The 19,283-nt window shown below is 44.1% G+C and overlaps 1 protein-coding gene across 1 annotated transcript in view; it reads left to right on the forward strand.

Annotated features, from left to right (window-relative positions):
- dntt (deoxynucleotidyltransferase, terminal) overlaps positions 1-19,283 on the forward strand; it is an 87,186-nt gene that overhangs the window by 42,467 nt on the left and 25,436 nt on the right. Inside the window, exons 9-11 of the mRNA XM_084562353.1 lie at positions 4,536-4,565; positions 9,317-9,565; positions 9,930-10,013. Coding sequence (XP_084418479.1) covers positions 4,536-4,565; positions 9,317-9,565; positions 9,930-10,013 — 363 coding nt within the window. The remainder of the gene's footprint in view (positions 1-4,535; positions 4,566-9,316; positions 9,566-9,929; positions 10,014-19,283) is intronic.

Genomic DNA, 19,283 nt, shown 5'->3' on the forward strand with positions numbered 1-19,283 from the left:
CATGCATACACGTGGGCCCCGAAAGGAGGAAATTACTGAACCGGATCCGTTTATCGTCTGCAAGTTCAGATGGAAAATGTTTGGATGGAATGCATGTTTAGTTTGATAACCGGCAAACATTATTTCAATTAAAGTATCAGTGAAAACTGTTCTATGATCTATGCATACTGACCTTATTATTTGTGAACCTTGAAGAGCAGCAGGCGCAGTATTTATGAAGTTTCTGTTTGGTCAGCTTTGAAGCAGAAAAAAACAACAAAAATCACACTCCCAGCATACAAGATTTTTACTTCAGATTTAACTCTTGTTAGTACATTAAAATATATGGCTGACATGCTCATAAAATTTACTTTCTCATTAAAAAAGAGAGCGACGTTTCGATTTGATTGACCTGTTTGCTTGATGTTCTTCCTTTTATTCCCTGTTCCGGCGTGAAAATGACTCAAAACCTCACTGGACTTTTATTCTTCTTCTCATGTCCCGTTGTCAAGAGAACCCAAATGAAACGAATGAAGCAAAAATATTTTTACTTCAAGTTTGTGGATGGGTGTGCTGGCACGGACAAAAGAGATTTTTTTAAGACCTCAGAAAAAGTGTCGTTATTGCTCATCAGGCTGGAAAAGCTTATAAACCATCTCTTGAGAGTTTGGAATCAACAGTCGGACAGTTTGAGAACAAATGGAGGAGAGTTAAGACGACTGTTAGCCTCCACATGAGTGGTCGGCCAACGGAGGTCACTCCAAAAGAAAGACGCATAGTAGTCCGAGAGGTCGCAAAGGGACCCAGGGTAGCTTCTTATCAGCTAAAGGCCTCTCTCACATTGGCTAATGTCAGTGTTCATGAATCCACCATCAGGAGAACACTGAACAACCGTGGGCTGATGGCAAAATGACAAAGACAAAACCATTGCTCTCCAAAAAGAACATTTCCTTAACATCATGTGATCAAGCCAGAAGACTCTTGGGACAATGTTCTGTGGACAGATGAGTCCAAAGTAGAATTGTTTAGTTCAAATGAGAGGCATTCAAGCATCAGAACCTCATCCCATCCATGAAACATGGGGGTGGTAACGTCGTTGTTCGGGCCTGTTTTGCTGTATCTGGGACAGACTTGTCATCGTTGATGGACCGATGAATTATGAGTTATACCAGTAAATGTCAGAACGTCTGTCCATGAACTGAATCTTAAGAGAAAGTGGGTCATGGGCAGAAAGAAATCATTTTATGCAGAAATGTAGAACATTTTGAAGAAAATTTTGTCTAAAAACTCTTCTAGGATGTACACCGATATCCTGGAAATGAAGAAATCCTAGAAAGTAAAGTAAATAATTGACCATCTTATGACAATTCAGTGTTCTGCTGGGAAACTTTTGGACCTGGCATTCATTGGTGTGGATGTTACATGTAGCACCCACCTAGACCAGACCAGGCACCCATGGGACCCCACCCCATAGCAATGACACTGCTTGATGGGAGCAGCCATCCCCAGCAGGATGCAGCCTGACACAGACACACACAGAAAAATGCTTTAGGAACATGAAGAACAGCACAAGGTGTTGACCTGGCCTCCAAATTCACTAGATTCCAAACTGATCAAGTATCTGTGGGATGATCCACAGAGGCCCCTCCCCTCAAAGCCCCCCCCCCCCCCACCCACTAACTATATTCTGTTGCCAGACACCACAGGACACCCTCAGAAGGCCCATGTCCATTCTCTGATGAGTCACAACTGTTTTGGAGGCACGAGGGAGACCTACACAATATTAGGAAGGTGGTCATAATGTTGTCACTGATCTGTGTAGGTCAGATGTATGTATGGACAGCAGTCATTTTTAATTGCCACTATAGCACGTTCAGTAATATAAAGAATATTTCTGTTGGCAGTAATTACTGCAAGTCGAGACAGTTTTTTTTTGTCACAGCGGCTTCCCACATGCCTTTGATGCTTCAGCAGCCTCAGTTTGTTGAATTTCATTGTAGGCGTTCCGTTTGATTCTCCTCAGCAAGGAAGCACTGTCCACGGAAATGAAAAAGACATTTAATAACAAAAATGACTGACCCGGTGACACGCTAGTCATTACGTTTGCTTCCAGAGCTGCTTTACCTCGGTGAAAAAAGCTCCAGTCGTAATCACGCAGACATTACCTCCTCGCTGCATATGCTTACAGAGACATTTGATCTCCTCAAGGCCAGCGATGGATGGACTGCGTTTCCATCGTAAAAAGGTACAGTGACATGACACCATGCGAGAAAAAACAAAAACGAGGCAGAGGACATGGAAGGACGCCGTCTTCTTCTTCCTCTGATAAATACACAGGTGGAGAGGGTCATGGGAGGAGATAAGAGCGTGATGAAGAGCGGGATCGCGCTGTCTGGTCTAGCTACTGGCTTCGTTTTGTCTTCACTGGGTTTAAAAATAAATCCCTCCATCATCCATCATCCATGGCTCTTACATCCACACCTCCACTTGCCTGCACTCCTTCAGAGGTCCATCCTGACGATAATTACCTCCTACTTACTGCATGTTATCGCGGCGAGCTCTCACCACTCGCAGCCACTATGGAGCGGCAGAGGGAGCGAGGTGAAGGTGTGAAAGGATGTGTGAACGCGCGGGGACAGGGAGGCAGAAAGACATGTGAGGCAGTGAATTAGGCGAGCGGGGCAGGTGTTAAAGAGGCTTTTGCGGTCTGAGGAGGGAGCAGCGTGATACGACCGGAAGCTTTCTTCTCAGCGGGGCGGGTGGAGTGGGCACGGAGAGGAGACCGGTCTGCAGGGACGAGGACACAAGAGACAGTGATTAAGTGGAGGTAGCAGAGGTTGACTCTAAGTCGTGTAACCTTGTCATCTGCAATCGAGCCCCTGGGGGCCGCCGCGTCTTCACTAGGGCCTAATATCACAGGCCGCCGCTGGATCCCTCCAACCACCACCACCGCTCTCCCATCCATCCAGCACCCCTCCTCTGCAGCCTGCAGGGAGTTAAAAATACATCTATCCAGAAACGTCCTTGTAAAAAGGGGTTCATCATTTTTTCTTGCCACCCCCCTCCCTGCCCCCGCTTCCAACTCCACTGCTCATATTCTGAAAGCATAACTTGGGGGCAGAGGCAAGGTCAGCCACTGGCTTCTGAAGCAGACAGATGAGATTCAGCTTGGCCCTGGTAATAGCAACGGAGAGGCGGAGAGGGCCATGTTTCATCCCCCCCTCCATCTATCATCTATGTCTCTAAATACTGTATAAGCACTGCTTTCTGAAGGCTGAGCTCTGTATGCACCGCTGTCACATTACAATGCCATTGAGCTCGGGCTTTACTGTTCCACATTAGCTCTCAAGTCGATGTGGTTATGGACTGGAGACTTTTCCCTCCGGTTGAATAAATAGCTGAGACGGCCGAGGTTATTCCGCAGCCACGCAGAGCGAGCCAGTTTGAGATCCAGACTAAATTGGCGCAGCGAGGGGCTACTTTGATTGACGCCGAGAGGACGCACGTGTGGACGGACGCACGAAATGCCGCACTTTAATTTCGGCAATCAGTCCCTTTCGTTCTGGCGGAGCCGTGTATCAAAGCTGAAGCGCTGCCCTGGTTGACGCAGGCTAATCTGTAACCCGAGGGCATGTTTGGAAGCTTTTGAGTCGGAGAGAACTCGAGATGAGATCGTCCTGTGCATGCAGGTGGTTGTGGTTGTGACCGTTCACCGCACTCTCTTAAGAAAAGACCCAAAGCAAATAATAAAATAATAATAATAATAATAATAAAAAAAACAGCTTAGGTTTTATATCACAATTTCAAAAGTCATGTTCACTTGACTTAGCGCTCAGAGGCGAAGCTTTGGGGGAAAGATTATCTTCCCGCTGTCCTCCTCTGTAATTCCCTCTGTAAACAGTTCTGGTGGAATAAGCTTACTCTCAGATGCTCGCTGACATTACCTGCTGCGTAGGAGATGATTACAGAGCGCTATTGGACTAAACAGCCCCTGGCGACGCCGAGACGGGAGGTGCTTCATGACATCCCGCTTTTATGGTAGATTTGCGAGTGCGTGTGTGTGTGTGTGACTGAAAGAGACTGAGAGAAAGCAGCACCACTCCACCGCCGCTGCCGAATGCGCGCGTAGGCTGGAGGGCCGCAAACATCGCCGCACGAAGGGCATCTGCATCGAGGTGCTTAACGGTCTGTGCAACTGTCACCATAACTACTTTTCTCTGAAGGCATCAATATGATACCAGGCTGAAAGAAATCCACTCACAGGGGCGGGCTGAAATGTAAAAATATAACGCCGGGATGAGAGGTGACCTACATTTGCGGCCTCGTGTATCAGATGGGCTGCAGACCTTCTCCCACAGCTTGTCTCAAGTGTGGCCCAGGGGGATTTTAATTTCAGATTAGTCAGTATTTAAGTGCTTTTATGCTGTCATTCTGGCCTCATTATCTAAGTGGGAACTGCCACTGCCTTCAGCGGAGCCATCACTGAACATAAAGCGAGTTTTAAGAATATCCCTGATGCCAGTTATTGGAAGGTGAATGGTTATCTGTAATTGCAGAGGGAGAGCGGTCCCGGGGTGCAGCAGAGGGTGACGTCAGGAGTTTTTTTTTTTTTGCCTGCAGTTGCACAACAAACGAATTCTCAGAGGTAATTAGAGGGAAAGTGAGGAGGACCTGCAGATTTCCTTGAGATCTGCTTCACGCGTTTTCCACTGTCGCCACTTCCGCATTTCTGAGTGAAACGGCCTCGTGATCCGACGACCCGGGACTGTTTTGGCAGCGGCTACTTGGGAGGTGCTGACGTGGTGTTTAATGCTTCGTGATTAACCTCGGTCATCAGGCGGACGGGCAGAGTGGCTGCTTGCTTTTCCGATTATTGCTCTTTAAGGAGATGGAGCAGATTTACGGCCACTGAGAGGAGAGTTTATGCTGGGATCTGGAATTAAACTGACAATTTGTAATCGTAATCGCCTTAACACTCCTGCATCCGGGGGAGAAGCATAATCAGCCCGAGCGAGGCCCCGAGGAAATCAATTCATGGACTATCCGTCTTTTTCCTCTATCTCCCCAAAGCGCTATCTACTCGTCCACCTATTTCTCACTTTCTCTTACAGGTTGAACACTTTATTCTGTAACTCTCTTGCACGTACTCCATTGCACTTTTCTCTACTCCCGGCTTTGTTTCTCATCAGCGGCCCTCTCTCCTCCTCTCTCTCTCCAACGCACCGACATCTTACTTGGCAGAGATTTCCATTATCTAAGGAGTGGAACCATTTACCAGGGAATGGGCTTCAGCCGTCTCCTATGGCTGACTGAAGGCTCGTTTCTCTATTTGATCTTACACTCAGCCATTCCCCCCTTTCTTTCTCTTTTTTTTTTATTCTCTCCACACTTGAGGCTCAAATCAGACTGATGACAAGTCTGAGCACATGTTCACACAATGCCCCATGTCCCTTTTTAAAGCTCTGCTAATGCGCTGTTCTCAGTCGGGGCAACAATAGCAGAGCTCAGTTTTGCAAATCGAGACTTTGCTTTTGATTTAATCCCCGGACAGATTTCATTCATGTATTCATTTTGCAAGTACGATTTAATGGAGCAACTTCAAGCCAGTCCTTCTTCATTTCAACTTCAGTCACTTTGAGATCATGCAAGGCACGTTTTGAAAAAATATGAAAATACAAAAATGTGCTAACGCAGCCAGAGAGAGATCCATATACTGTATGTAATAATTTAGCCTTAAATCAATATTTAAGCTTTGATTTGCATTTGTATTTGCATGTTGTGTATTTAATAGGTTAATTGACTGGCTGAATGATATAAGAAGCACTGTCCAGCACTAATTTATGAAATGTCAGATTCTGACTAAATATTAGATGTTGCAATGTATATTTATTGGGATTTGCCTGAACTTTATATTTAAAGTTTATATTTAAAAGGTGGATGAAAAGTCAGGCAACAGTTCGAAAGCAACGGTAAACTTCATCAGTGGCTGGTTGGAGGGTAAAATTTGACCCTTCACCACTGATGTATAGCCATGACGGCTCGGTGAGGCTCTACTTAATGGCCGTTTGAAAGCAGATGTCGGCTCACAATCACAGTGCTTGCATGGTGAATTTAGCTTGTGTAACGTTCATCATCTTAGTTTATCGTGTTAGCATGCTAACGTTTGTTCATTTGGTTCATTTTCTACTAAACACAAAGTAGAGCCGATTAGAACGTAATCGATTTTACTAGTCCAGTAGAGCCAGACTCCACGCCACAAACACGCCATTTGAATTTCCCAGGGTTTCAACAGTTTCAACCGATACAGAGAAAACCAAGTTGGATAGCTATACAACCAATCAGAGCAATGAATTATCACGTCAAGTGATTTAATTGCTGTTAACTGTGCATCTTTTGAAGTTGTTTTGCTATCACTATCTTTTTACCACAGGTGCGATAGCAGAATCTAAACATCTTGCTTCCCCCGACAGCAGCCACTTTGTTTCACACAAAATCACCTCAGAGGTGCTCAGATGACCTCTATGACTACCACGGTGTCTATAGTGTCCATCACTCCATAAAGCTCGCCTAACAATTTGGTTTACCTGTCAGATCTTCAGAATCCAGAGAGAAATTCACCCATTAAAACTTTGTGAGTGAGGAAACTTTGATTTTACACTTCTTAAAGTAATTTTACTTTACTTTCTAGTGTCGTTTTTACAATAAGTTGTTGTCATTGTTGCTGACGACAGAAGGGAAAGAGAAAAGACATCACAGAAGTTGCTAGGACTGATAGAGTACCCTTTTGCTGTTATGACCTGCTGAAAACATGATGCATAGCCAGACACCAGCTTCTGGCAGCGTTCCTGGGGAATCTTAGCCCATTCCTCATGGGCAAAGGCCTCCAGTTCACTAATCTTCTTGGGTTTGTGTTCTGCAACCACCTTTATCAACTGTCACCAGAGATTTTCTATGGGGTTCAAGGCGACTGTTATGGCCACTATTGTATTTTCCACTGCTTCTTCTGAAACCAAGCCTCGGTGGACTTTGAGGTATGCTTGGGATCGTTGTCCCGTTGGAAGATCCAATGATGCCCAAGCTTCAGCTTCCTTACAGAGGGCATGACATTTTCTCCCAGGATTTCCTGATACGTTATTGAATCCATCTTGCTCTCCATGCGCTCCAGGTTTCCGGTGCCAGAGGAAGGAAAGCAGCCACCAGAGCATCACTGAGCCACCGCCTTGCCTACGATGAAGCAAGGCGGTGGCTCAGCGGTTCTTTTCAGCGTATGCTTCATTCTTTCACGTCCAGGCGTAACGCTGATCCATAGGTCCAAAAAGTTCCAGTTTTGTTTCATCACTCCACAGAACAGAATCCTAAAACCTCTTTGGCTTATTCATATAGTTTTGAGCAAATTGGAGACGACTTTTCTTGTGCTTTTGCGTCAGCAGTGGTGAATGTCTAAGAGTTCGGGCATTCAGCCCTTCAGCCCTTTTGTGTTGAATTTGGAGAAACCACTTACAATATGTAGTTGTGTTGAGCTATTTAAATTGTTCTTGTTTGATTTGTTTGTTGCAGACAGCTGCTAGTTTGTACATTTTGCCAATAAACCTAAATTGCAATGGGGGTTGAATAATTCTGATTTCTACAAGGCATTATATTTAGTAATTCTCAAGACAATTAAAAAAATGCCAACCTCATGGTTGCGTTAGAGGAAAAATAACAACTATTTGCCTACAGATATCTGCTGGCGGCGGTACAGCAAAAGAATAGAGATAACCAAAGTCATCTTCTGCTGAGATTTTATACTAAATTCCTGAAGTCCATCCGATCATTTCTGCACAGAAATTGCTGACTGTCCAACTGAGTGGCCGCCATTAAAAGCAAAACAACAATAGGTCCAGACATTCACCCTCACTTAATGGGCCATCAGTGTATCAAAAAAGGTAATGAGAGTGCGCAGAGTCTTCACCTTTACTCCTCATCATTAACACAAGTCACAGCATCCACCACTCCACAAGACATCATCCTCAGAAAAATCCACTTTTTCCTTCACTTCTCCATCTTTGTTTAAAGAAACATAACCTTGAGTCAACCACTCTCAATAGCTCCAGGCCTGTATCCAGGCTGCCTTTTATCTACCGTGAATTAAGAATCTGGTTCTAAAGCAAGCTGCCGTGCTCATAGAAACTAATGGTGTTTTGTAAGACTTGCAGCCAGGTCTCTCACGGAACCACTTAAGTGAAATGGTGAGATTTTAAATGAACCGTGCTCTGTGATCAAATTACAGCATTTGATCGGGAATGACTCCAAAGTTTTTACTTGTTTTTCAAGTGTGCGGTTGGTTGTGTTGGAATGTACTGTCCTTGTCCGCTACACGGATAATATTTAGAGAAATCTTCCAATTTGTGACTACATTCCTTTGATTGAATGTATTCAAAAATTGTAAATCACTTCTTGCCACCAATGTGCCAAAAACTGAATGCCACAAAACTTTCTTCACCTTATCTGTATGAACAGACAAGTTTTGAATGTCTGTGGGAAAAAAAAAAAAGGCAATCTGTTGGTTTAATAACAAATAGCATCATTCCACTGAGTGAAACATTTTACTGTAATTGTGCTTTTTGATCCGAGTTTAAACCCTGAGCGGTATTCCAATAATTGAGTCTTTTTAAAATACAAATTAAAAACTTAAACGGTTCCTGCCAGTCATCGGGCATAAATCATAACGAAGGCTTTCATACCAACCTGTCTTAATTACTGCAGCGCTGACAAGGCATAACTCTGGTGAAGATTAGGACTTACCGACCAAATCTCTCCGTATGCGGAAAGCTTAATTCAGTGTCAGTTTCAGAAATGAGAAAATGAGTGTTGATTGGTCAAATTTAAAGGATAATGAGAGGTTTATTTCAGCTTGCCATACTTGTCATTAAATTGTGGCTCTGTGCAAATGTGCATCCTATGTTTGTTTTCAAGATTCGAGGATGAAATAAATTTAAATGATCTTTTTTAATTCGGATCAGCAACGTGCCCACAGATCATTCTTCAGTATTTTTAATCCAGTGTCCTCCAGTGATTTTATCCTCGTATAGATTCTCTTATTGGATGCTCCGAAGACTGGGCCAAAGATGTAAGGTGACTGTCGGGGCCTCTGGGTGCTGACTTCAGAAAGATAGATTGGCTATGCTCTTTTAACTGACTTGCTAAAAACCATGGAAAAAAAATTATTCTCATGATTTCTACTGCATGCCTTTAGATTAATATTTCTATTCAAGGTTTTAACTTTTAGAGCTATAATACCGCCTCTTGGATCAACAGAGACACTATCAAGTATCTAAAATACCTCTCTCTTCATCAGGGCATTGTTCTCTACTGTGAATACCAGGCATCCACCTTTGATATCTCGAAGCTTCCCAGCTACAGGTTTGAGGCCATGGACCACTTCGCAAAGAGCTTCCTTATTTTGAGGCTGGAGGAGAGCCAAGTGGAGGGAGGCCTCTTCTGTGCTGAGGGGGACAGCCGGGGCTGGAGGGCTGTACGCGTGGACTTAGTATCGCCACCTATGGATCGTTACGCCTTTACTCTCCTCGGCTGGACCGGCTCCAGGGTATGAAGTATTACAGAGACAGTGAGGCGGCTGCAGAGAGAAGTCGTAGGCTGAGAAAAAAAAAAGAAGAAAAATGCACAAGTAATATAGTTTCTTTTGTGCATTAGGGCCAAGGTAGACTTTATTTTGGCAAACAGGGATTTAAATTAAGGAGACATGTGGAACATATTGGGCAACTAAAGCGAGACGAGGTGTACATGATGGAAATAAGATATCTGACAATTCTGATATCCTGAAGCTACTGATGTAAAAATTAGAATACAGGAATACATGATGCATTCAGGTTTCACCGTTTCATTTCAAAGCTGTGGCCGTCAATTAAAAGAGATATTTGACTTCACACTATTGATTTTTTCTTCCGCAGCAGTTCGAGAGAGACCTGAGGAGGTTCGCTCGAATGGAGCGGAGAATGCTTCTTGACAACCATGCTTTGTACGACAAAACCAAGGTAAGGTGTGACATCAGACACACGGCAACAATGTTCTTGTAATATTGATCTGCAGTGTATGTACTGTGTGTCCCTGTGGCCTTACATTCCTAAGTTCTATATTTTGTTCACACACATCAACCATCCTGTTGTGTTTGGGTCAAATTCGACTAGTTTAAAGTTAAAACAATTCATAAATATTTCATTTTATTTGGTTTACATGCCACGGCGTGAGAACTGTAATCGTTCTGCTTGGTAGTAGCGTGTTTCTGCTTTAGTATTTCCGGATGCTTCTCCATCTCCACAATTTTCAAATTGATTGTTTTGGATCAATAAAGATGGAACACATTGAGCAAAGTTTGACTGAAGAGGTTAGGAGATACAGACATTTGTTTGACTCGTCTTTGGCGAAATTTCAGCGAAAGTTTCAGTCGCCATTGCTGAAAGTGAAGCAGGAAGTGGAAACAAGCATCGACTAGCTTTTGGGTGGCGTTTTTACAGAGCGAGCCAGACTGACGAATGAACAGGTATAAATGGCTCGCACCGGCGTAGACTACGTACATAGGTTACGACGTCTATGTCCCGCAGTACCTTAAAAGAGCCTTTAGTGTTTCATTTTTAATCCTAACTCTAACTCTCACTTTAAATAGCGAGAACCTTGGGAACAGAAAACTCCTCCGTTGAGCTCCAAGAATAGCCATTGTCATACCAAAGGAATACAGAGCTGGGGAACATGTTTTTCAGTTTCCTATTATGTTCCTTAACAAGCTGGAAACATATGACCCTGGGAAGAAAGTAGTGATTTAGACAAGAGGCATGACAACATCCGTTCAACTCTGCGTCAAGAATGTTTTTTCTTACTAAATGTTTTACAGGATTTCATATTTTTAAGAATAATCACTTGATGGATGATTCACATTTTTCTTGTGATTTGTCATTCAGTTTAATTCACAGTGTCAGGCATGCACCTTCTGGAGGCTTGAAAGGAGACTTGGTAGTTTTCTACTTTGCAGAAGTCAGCAGCTCTGGTCAAGTTAGATTCACGTTTAAGTGCAAACCACGTTTTCCCAGAAAATATTCAAATGAGAGGAGAAAGCCTCTGATTTGTTCGGCGACTCCTGCTGATTTAATTTGACAGTTTCTTCAGATGTGAGAAGTTTTCCTGTCGGTGTGCATTTACGACTGTTTGGGGTTTGTTGGGGTTGGGAACTTTCTTTTGGTTGCAGCATTACTTTGCAGTCGGTCACGACCTGAACAACAACAGCAGTAGCGGCCGTATTTTTTGTGTCTATGTACTGTAGCTTTGCACTCTGTGAATGAAGGCACGTAAACTCTCCCAGCTGCTTGTTACCAAGAAAACGGTGCAAAATGGAGAAGTTTGTCTTTTAACATGTGTTTAACATTGTTAAGAGTCTAAAAAGGGAGTAGTATGTCTACTATAAAATAAACAGGAAGTGTCTGTACATTCTAAATGCTTTGAGTTGTCCAATATGTTCCTCCCTTGCACTTTGGGCCTTTTTTATCCGATACTGGATGGATAACAGTGGCGAGAGACAGGAAGCAACAGGGTAAAAGATTGGAAGTGGCGTGCAGCTAAGGCTGCAGGCAGAGGCTGAGGGCCATAGCCGTCATGCAGCAGCTTGGGCACAGGCTAGGGGGGCACCCGCTAAACCAGGTGAGCTATCAGGGCAACTCGTGCTTTGGTTTTTGAGAAAGTAAAGTCTTAAATTTAAAAATTCCCTAAATGCCTAACCTGCACATGCCCAGGTGTAGCTAGTCGTTGTAAAGTTTATAACTCAAACATCTCCCCTCAGACAACACTCCCCAAGACACATCTTACTTCATATCACACTGCTGGAAACTGGAATTGGAAATAATAGCTTGGATACACTAACATATACCACTGTCTATATAAATACAAGCATAGATAAAGACAGTGTGAGGAAGAGTGTGAGTGCATGTAGGCAGTAATTTGTTATGCACATTGAATTAACCACCAGTCGTCAAGGCTTGTGTCCTTGTGTTCTTCTGTGAAAGGATTACGTGAGCCAGGGTGTCTGCGCCTTTGTTTCCCATCATCTTTGTTTCCGCCATCCAGACTAAAACACAACCGAAGAGATTTCGAACTAAAACGGGCTCCAAAAATCTGCAAGGAAATGGCCAATCTAACGGATCGTTGTTTGCTTATGGCGTGTATTCCCCCAGCATTCTGTCAGTCCAACTTTCTCTAGTAATCCTTTTTTTTTTTTTTCTGATATGAAGTCACACAGTAAACAGGAATCACTGAATTTTCTCTCAAGGTCAAAAATTCAAACCCTGCAAACTCTGATGATAATAGATATTTGCTTCAGTTAATTCCTGCTGTGTCCTGTGAGCCATGAATAATGACCCGTGTAGCAAAATTCTAATAAAATATTAGAAGCTATTGTCCAAGAGGGATCAAAGTTAAAACGATGAAGATGGGAAACAAAAAGGCTCATTCGGAAATGAAAAGTGATTATTCCAGAGCATTGTCGTGATTCTTTATTTAATCTGAACAAATTAAATGTCCTGTTCTGTGGTTTCAACATATCTTTCTAGCTCAGTTAACCCTGACTATTACTTATGTTTTCTTGATAGTTAAAAATATCTACCTGGTGCTCTCCCATTTTTTTTTGGTACTACTGAACATAGGTAAACAAACTGTGAGAAAAAGGGTCTCAATCAGGACGGTGAGATCATAGACCAGGGGTCTTCGACGTTTTCCAGGCCAAGGACCCCCAAACTGATGGAGAGATGGAGCAGGGACCCCCTACTTGTGTATATGTGTATTTAAAGACATTTAAATGTAAAAAAAAACCAAAAAACATTCGCGACCTAACCTGCAGTACCTCCACGGACCCCCCTGTTGAAGACCTCTGTCATAGACTGTATAAAGATGGACGGTGGAACTGCTTCTCAAAGTGAAGCCAAAGCAAGTAGAGCTCCCCCTGGTGGCTGGCTGCAGTATAGGTAATAAGCTCCACCTCCTCCATGTTAGTGGATGGGACTTGGGCCAAACTAAAACACTAAAATACAGATCAAATTAATTTTTTTCAAGGATGGTTTCTGTCAGGATGTGACATAATGGCGACAACCAGTTGCCATGCCAACCGCTCCATAAAGCAGTCCCGTGGGACTGTAAAAGTTGAAAGAATTTCTTTTTAAAATAAGTACAGTGTATAGTCCAACAGTTCTTTGTAACTGGTGGAGGTAGAGCAGAGCGTAGTATTAATTACATGAAAATGCGAGTTAATCTGGCATTGGGCGGGTCATCGATATCGCGGACCACTCTCGGACCGTACTTCGCAGACTCTGGCTCCAAAGTCGCAGGATAGCTCTGCCCGTATCCCGAGGAAAATACCGTCAGTTTGGCCAATGCAAGGAAGTGGCGCTGCCATTGTCCATATTTATATACAGTCTATGGGAGAGATGAGAAAAGCTACAGTAAGGAACAGGAAGCTTATGTCAGATTATTCTCTGCGGCATGTGTTTCCTCTGAGAGGGAGCAAGTTGACGCTGGTACATAAAGTTTAATCATCGCACAGCGCTTCATGGGAGGTGGGTAGGGTTTGTGTCGTATTTCTGCCGCAATTTCACCTGCTATAACTATAGAAAGGTCAAGACTCCGGCAGCACTCGTGACATATGGAACAACTATATTAGACCGACCTGTTTCGGCTCGTGATGCATAGTAGTGCACGCTCGGGAACGGTAGGCTGCTGTTTATTTAGCACCTGGGGGGCAAATAGGGGGTTAGGTGCTCGCTCCGAGCAGCTTAGCCATGGATCGGTCCCAAGCTTCTTCTCTAACCTCTACGCCACGTCTCCCCTTAACGTGAAGGTAATTGCATCGGGGAGTGCACTGGTTAATTTACACGTTGCCAAATTAAATAAACCACACTGTATTTACACCGTGGTGTAGACACATACAGTAAAGGAGGGAAGACCTGTTTACCGCGCAGCCCTTCTTTCCTGGAAATACTTAATCGGCTTCGGTATAAAACAATGGATGGGTGACCGTGCAGTCATGGTAACAGCGTGACATTTAGATGGGCTGTCATAATTGTGAGGGGCACATGAGGTATTTTTAGCCCACGCAGAGATGTCATTTTCGACACGTGAAAATCAGCTCTGACAACCGGCGTGATGAGCTGGGAGGCAGGGGTGGCAGATAGGACAGTCGTATTTACAATTTCCCATGCAGACGGCAACAAGTAAGGGGGTTTTAACACTATGTAATATAATTAAGACACGCGTGTAATTAAGTGACAGCCAGGAGATTCATGATCAGAGATGCCACTTGCAGGGTTTGATGTATGTTATGTGGCAGCTGGAAATGCACAGCTTTATTTTATCCACAGGACTCTCTAATTTACAGCTCTCAGGCCTTGAGATATACGTCTGAAAGCACAAGGGCCTCGGTGGCAACTTAAAAAAAACATTCTGCCGAAAGGACTCGATTCTTCAGCGTGGGGGGAAAAAGTTTATAGTACTGACAAGACAACAACAAAAAAAATCCAGGCAACCATCAATCTTTGTGACAGGCATCTTCCGAGCTCTTGTTTATCCCATCCTCGCGACTATTCACTGCGTCCTGTAAGGCAGGCCTGGCTCATTTCCAATGCATAGGGCAAGACAGGCGAGCCGTTTGAGTTGCGAGCTGAGGCGAGACAAGGGTGTAAGGCGTATCAGCGCACGGATCGACAGGGAAGACACCCTGTCACCGCGATGTCCCATCAGCTGTTCCCCGGGGACAGAGGTCAGAGTCCCTGGGATCACTGGGTGGCAGCTTCCTGACAGATATTGTACGCAACCAGCCAACTCAGATGGTGTTTATTCAAATGCAAGGGCAGAGCCAGGCTTGCTGACAGTGCAGTCATCCGTGCACCGGAGTGGACGGCGAGTCATTCTTGCAGAAAACTTGCATCTGTTTGCAGGGGTTGATTAGTTAATAAGGCGCGCTGGACACAATAAAAAGTGAAAAGTAGATTCCAGCCAGAGGGAGGGTTTTGTCGAAATGCAACCACTAGAGGAGGATTTACGGCAGCCTGTTGAGGATTTAAAAGTGCAGCCAAACTATTTATGCGCGCACACACACACGCGCTCCCTCACTAAAGCGGCGCCATCTCTTCTCAGGCTGCGGCTTCAAGGTCAGCAGAAAGCTTTAACGGGGTACGTTCAGACGGAGCCGTGCGACAGCGTGACCCGTTTTTCATTCCGCGCTCCACATCACAGCCATAATTAACGTAATGAAGATCAATTAACTGTCGCTGTGCCTGTCCTGTCACTGACTTCACACAACGCTGTCTGCTCCCTCTGTTCGGGTCCCGCTTCGCCCTTTTTTGTCCGCGCTCACTTCCGTTAATTGGTTCGACGTATGGCCGAGGACAGCGCGATAATGGCGCCCTCATCTTTCTCCTGTCCCTTCTAATTGGGCGGCCGTTTTGGAGGGATTCGACGCCGCTCGTGTGACTGGTGTCAAAGAAACAGGGGAGCGACGAGGACTGATGTCTGATTAAAGGGGAGCCATCTCAGCTAAGGACCAACGGCGGTCATTTAGAGGACTTTAATCTTGTGGGCTTCAGAGGGACTCTCAACGGACACAAGCTGGTCTCCATCTTATTATAAACTGCTTAAAAAAAGATTAGAGGGCTACACTCAAGCTAATGATCTCCTCCCAATTAGGAACAGGCTCAAGGGGAATCCTCAAATCACAGCAGACTTCACAACTGTCACACAGAGGCAGCTGGGTCCACACCATACCGTACACCTGTACGCCAAACATGTTCCCAGTTTTGAGCATTTGCCGTGATTCAGTTTGATCACACCCAAGGAACGGCAATGAAATGACGGAAAGCGCAAGTTCAGGAACATGAACCAAACCAATTACAGGAAACAACCCCACAACACAAGGCTTTATGGGTATAGTAAGGACGATGCCAGCTGGAGCTCCTCATATAACATGACAAATGACAACGGGTGTTGAGAATATGGGCTGGGGAGCACGGTTCCTTGGTTCTTGACAGAAACAAAGTGATACTGAGATGTTGTGGGATGTTTGTTTAAGGGGTTTGCCCGACTCCTGGTATTTTAAGGTCGTCTGTTTTGCGTTGAAAGTCAAGTCGACATGTAATAATAAAAACCCACTTTGCTACAATGAAATCTATATTCTTGATCTGAATACATATGTCACAGTTTTGAGTTGTGAATGTTTTGTGTAACCTTGTTTGGCTTTCCTGGCGTTTCCTGCTTTATTTTGCAAACAGTTTTTTTCTTCCTGTCCATCTGTGATTCCACTCACCTGTGTTGCCTTGTGTCTTTTGTCTTGTGTCCCCTCATCAGTCTCACCTGTCTCTTGTTATTCCATCAGCCCTTGCATGTGAGTGTATATATAACCCTGCCTTTCCCCTCGTCAGGTCGTCTGATGATGATGTCCTCACGTTTCCGTTCTACCCCTTGTGATTCCTGCGTTTCCAGAGTTTTTCGCTTTTGCCTCTTGGATTACCCCGCCTCTCAACTGCAACGCTTTTTGTTTCCTTAAACAAGTCGGAATTAAACTGAACTTTACTATTTCATACAGTTTTGCTGCTGCAGATATGTATAGCCTGTATAAAAACAGGCAGCAACTCAGCACCATCACTAGACTTTAATAGTACTCCGCAGCATATAGTTCTCTGAAACCTTCTCTGTGTACTTCAGCTAAAGGTCTGACAACTTTAACAATTCTTGACGTGCAGCCTCCTTCCCTCTGTTATCACAGGCGTTTGGTGAAGTTGTCAATTGACTGCTGTCCAGAGAATTTGAACTGTTCCTCTGCTAGCATTAGTAGATGTCTTTTTAGATGCATTGCAGTAGTACTTTTGTTGTATTTCAGGACTGACATGTCACGGTAGAATGGGCTTCATCTTTTGTGAAGTATTTTCACGCACTTGATGAACCGCTGCTAGTTTGCTGCAACGTGTTTGCTTAAAGCGTCATGGCACTGGAATGAAGTCAACAAACTGACTAGTCGACTGGTCTGTACGACCCCTAGTTCGTTAAGCCTTTTACATTTTCCCTCTAGCTGCCAGATCCTCTGAACCGGCATGGTTGCCCCTTTTCTTTACCAGACAATCTGAGGAAATAAAGAACCCCAAGACAGAACTAAATTGTTGTTTTCTTCAAACTGGTGAGGAATCAGAGGTAGAAAGGATGCTGTTCTCTGTGACGTACAGTACGGAGATGGATTTAGACTGAAAACACCAGAACTGGGTCAGCTGGTCTCCAAAATAGCAACAATTGAGTAAAGTCATGAGTGGCTCATGGTTAATTATCTCTGCTTTGATGTTTAAAAAAAGAAAGTCCATTGAGTTTTCGACTGATACATAAAATTAAAAAGTATTTATCGTTGCCAGTGTGGATTATCGGTACATTAACTTCAGAGGTGTGAGGCTCCTGCATTGTTGGTCGGACAAAGCATGCGATTTGAAGATATCTACTTGGACTCGCATTTGTTGCACTCAGCTTAATTTAACAGACTGAACAATTTACAACACACACCAAACTTGAGGACTCAACTTTTAATCTGGTACGGTGAACATGTTTGCAGACAGCCGTTGGTTCCTCACACAACCGATGGACACAACAGCAGAGCAGTTTTATCACGTCGCGTTTGTGCACAACCTGCAAATACAAGTCCAATATTCACTCTCTTTTATTTCTGGTTTCATTCTGTACCACCTCCTGAGGGAAATATCTAATACTGAACTATTTTTATCAGCTAGTCACTGAATTTGTTTGTCTGCTGATTGCTTATGAGCAGATAATCTACAGCTTCTGCAGCTGAAAAAACAATATTATGAAAGCAGTAAAATTGATCCTGCAGTACGCAGTAAATTTGCGCTGCAGACAGCTAAAAAATATTTTGTAATGGTCATTAGGGGTAAGTGGTAGCAGCAGATTCTAGATTATAATTCTTGTGTATATAGCTCTAAAAACATTCAGTGTAAATGCTTTAATGATTTTTCATTCATGCTGAATGTGTTAGTGCTCTAAAAATGACTAATACGTCTCCCTCACAGACACTTTGAATTGATATAAAAGAAAAAATGCAGATGCTACTAGAACATTGAAAATCAGTTTCGTTTAAGTGTCTCAGTAAGTGAGCAAAGCTTGAAGCACCTGGATGAAATCGGCATATCGGCATCACATTAATGTCCTTAAGCGTTACGCCTCTGCACGACATAGATGGCGTAACCTATGCACGAACTCCGCTTCCTGCTTCATTTTCTACTTCCTGCTTCACATTCAACAACGGCGACTGAAACTTCCGCAGAAATTTCGCCGAAGATGAGTCATGCTAATGTTTGTATCTCCAAACCTCCTCAGTCAACCTTTCCTCGATGTGTTCCATCTTTATTCATCCAAAACAATCTATTTGAAAACTGTGGAGATGGAGAAGCAGCCGGAAACACTGAAGCGGAAACGGGCTACTACCAAGCGGACCAATCACAGCTCTTGCGGTCTGCGTCGCCGTGACGTGTAGTTACATTTTTGGGGAGGTGCACGTCAGGCTATGGCGTTAAGGTCTGCGTAGGCTCTGGGCTGTCGCTGTAGCCGTGGCTCAGATGCGTAAACCACGTGATAGTCACACCTGGGCTTTTCCTACAGTACTGTCTTTCCAGATCCTCTGCCTTCTGGTTCCCTCAGAAAAGTCCTCACTATGGAAAAGTGGTATTTTTCCAATAAAGAAGCTATTGAGTCAGTTGGATTTTCTTCTGATTGGTCACCGTGGAGCAAAAATGGACGAAAAACTAAAATACCATCCAGGAACTATATTTGCGTCCTGGTATGATCGGTATGACTACACCGCCACTGTCAAGTTTGGTTTGGGACACTCTTCAAGCAATAACTGACATCTAGTCGTCCTCTGAAAATACTCCGCTGACTTGTAGCGCCACAGGCACTTACAACCAGCCGCTGTACCTGGCCACCACGGCTGAATTTTAACTGAAGTGTAAGTCTGAGGTGGAGGTGTTTGCTGGGGGAGCGTGCCGTGGGAGGGAGTTCGGTGTGTGTGCGCGCGCGTGTCCTCTGCTGTAAGTCTGAAGGTTCGTGATAATTAATATGTGTAGTGGGCTTGATGAATGAGGACAGGTGGAGGATTTCATCTTGCCTAGACAGACTGACTCCCTCCCTGGGCAGGAGGGATCCATGACCCTGCCCAACACCTCGAAAAAAAAAAAAAAACACAACCCAATGTGTGGCAGAACTACCCTTGAAACTTACTCTGT

Source organism: Chelon labrosus, assembly GCF_963514085.1.
Source record: "Chelon labrosus genome assembly, chromosome: 15".
In the NCBI taxonomy this organism is placed as follows: domain Eukaryota; kingdom Metazoa; phylum Chordata; class Actinopteri; order Mugiliformes; family Mugilidae; genus Chelon; species Chelon labrosus.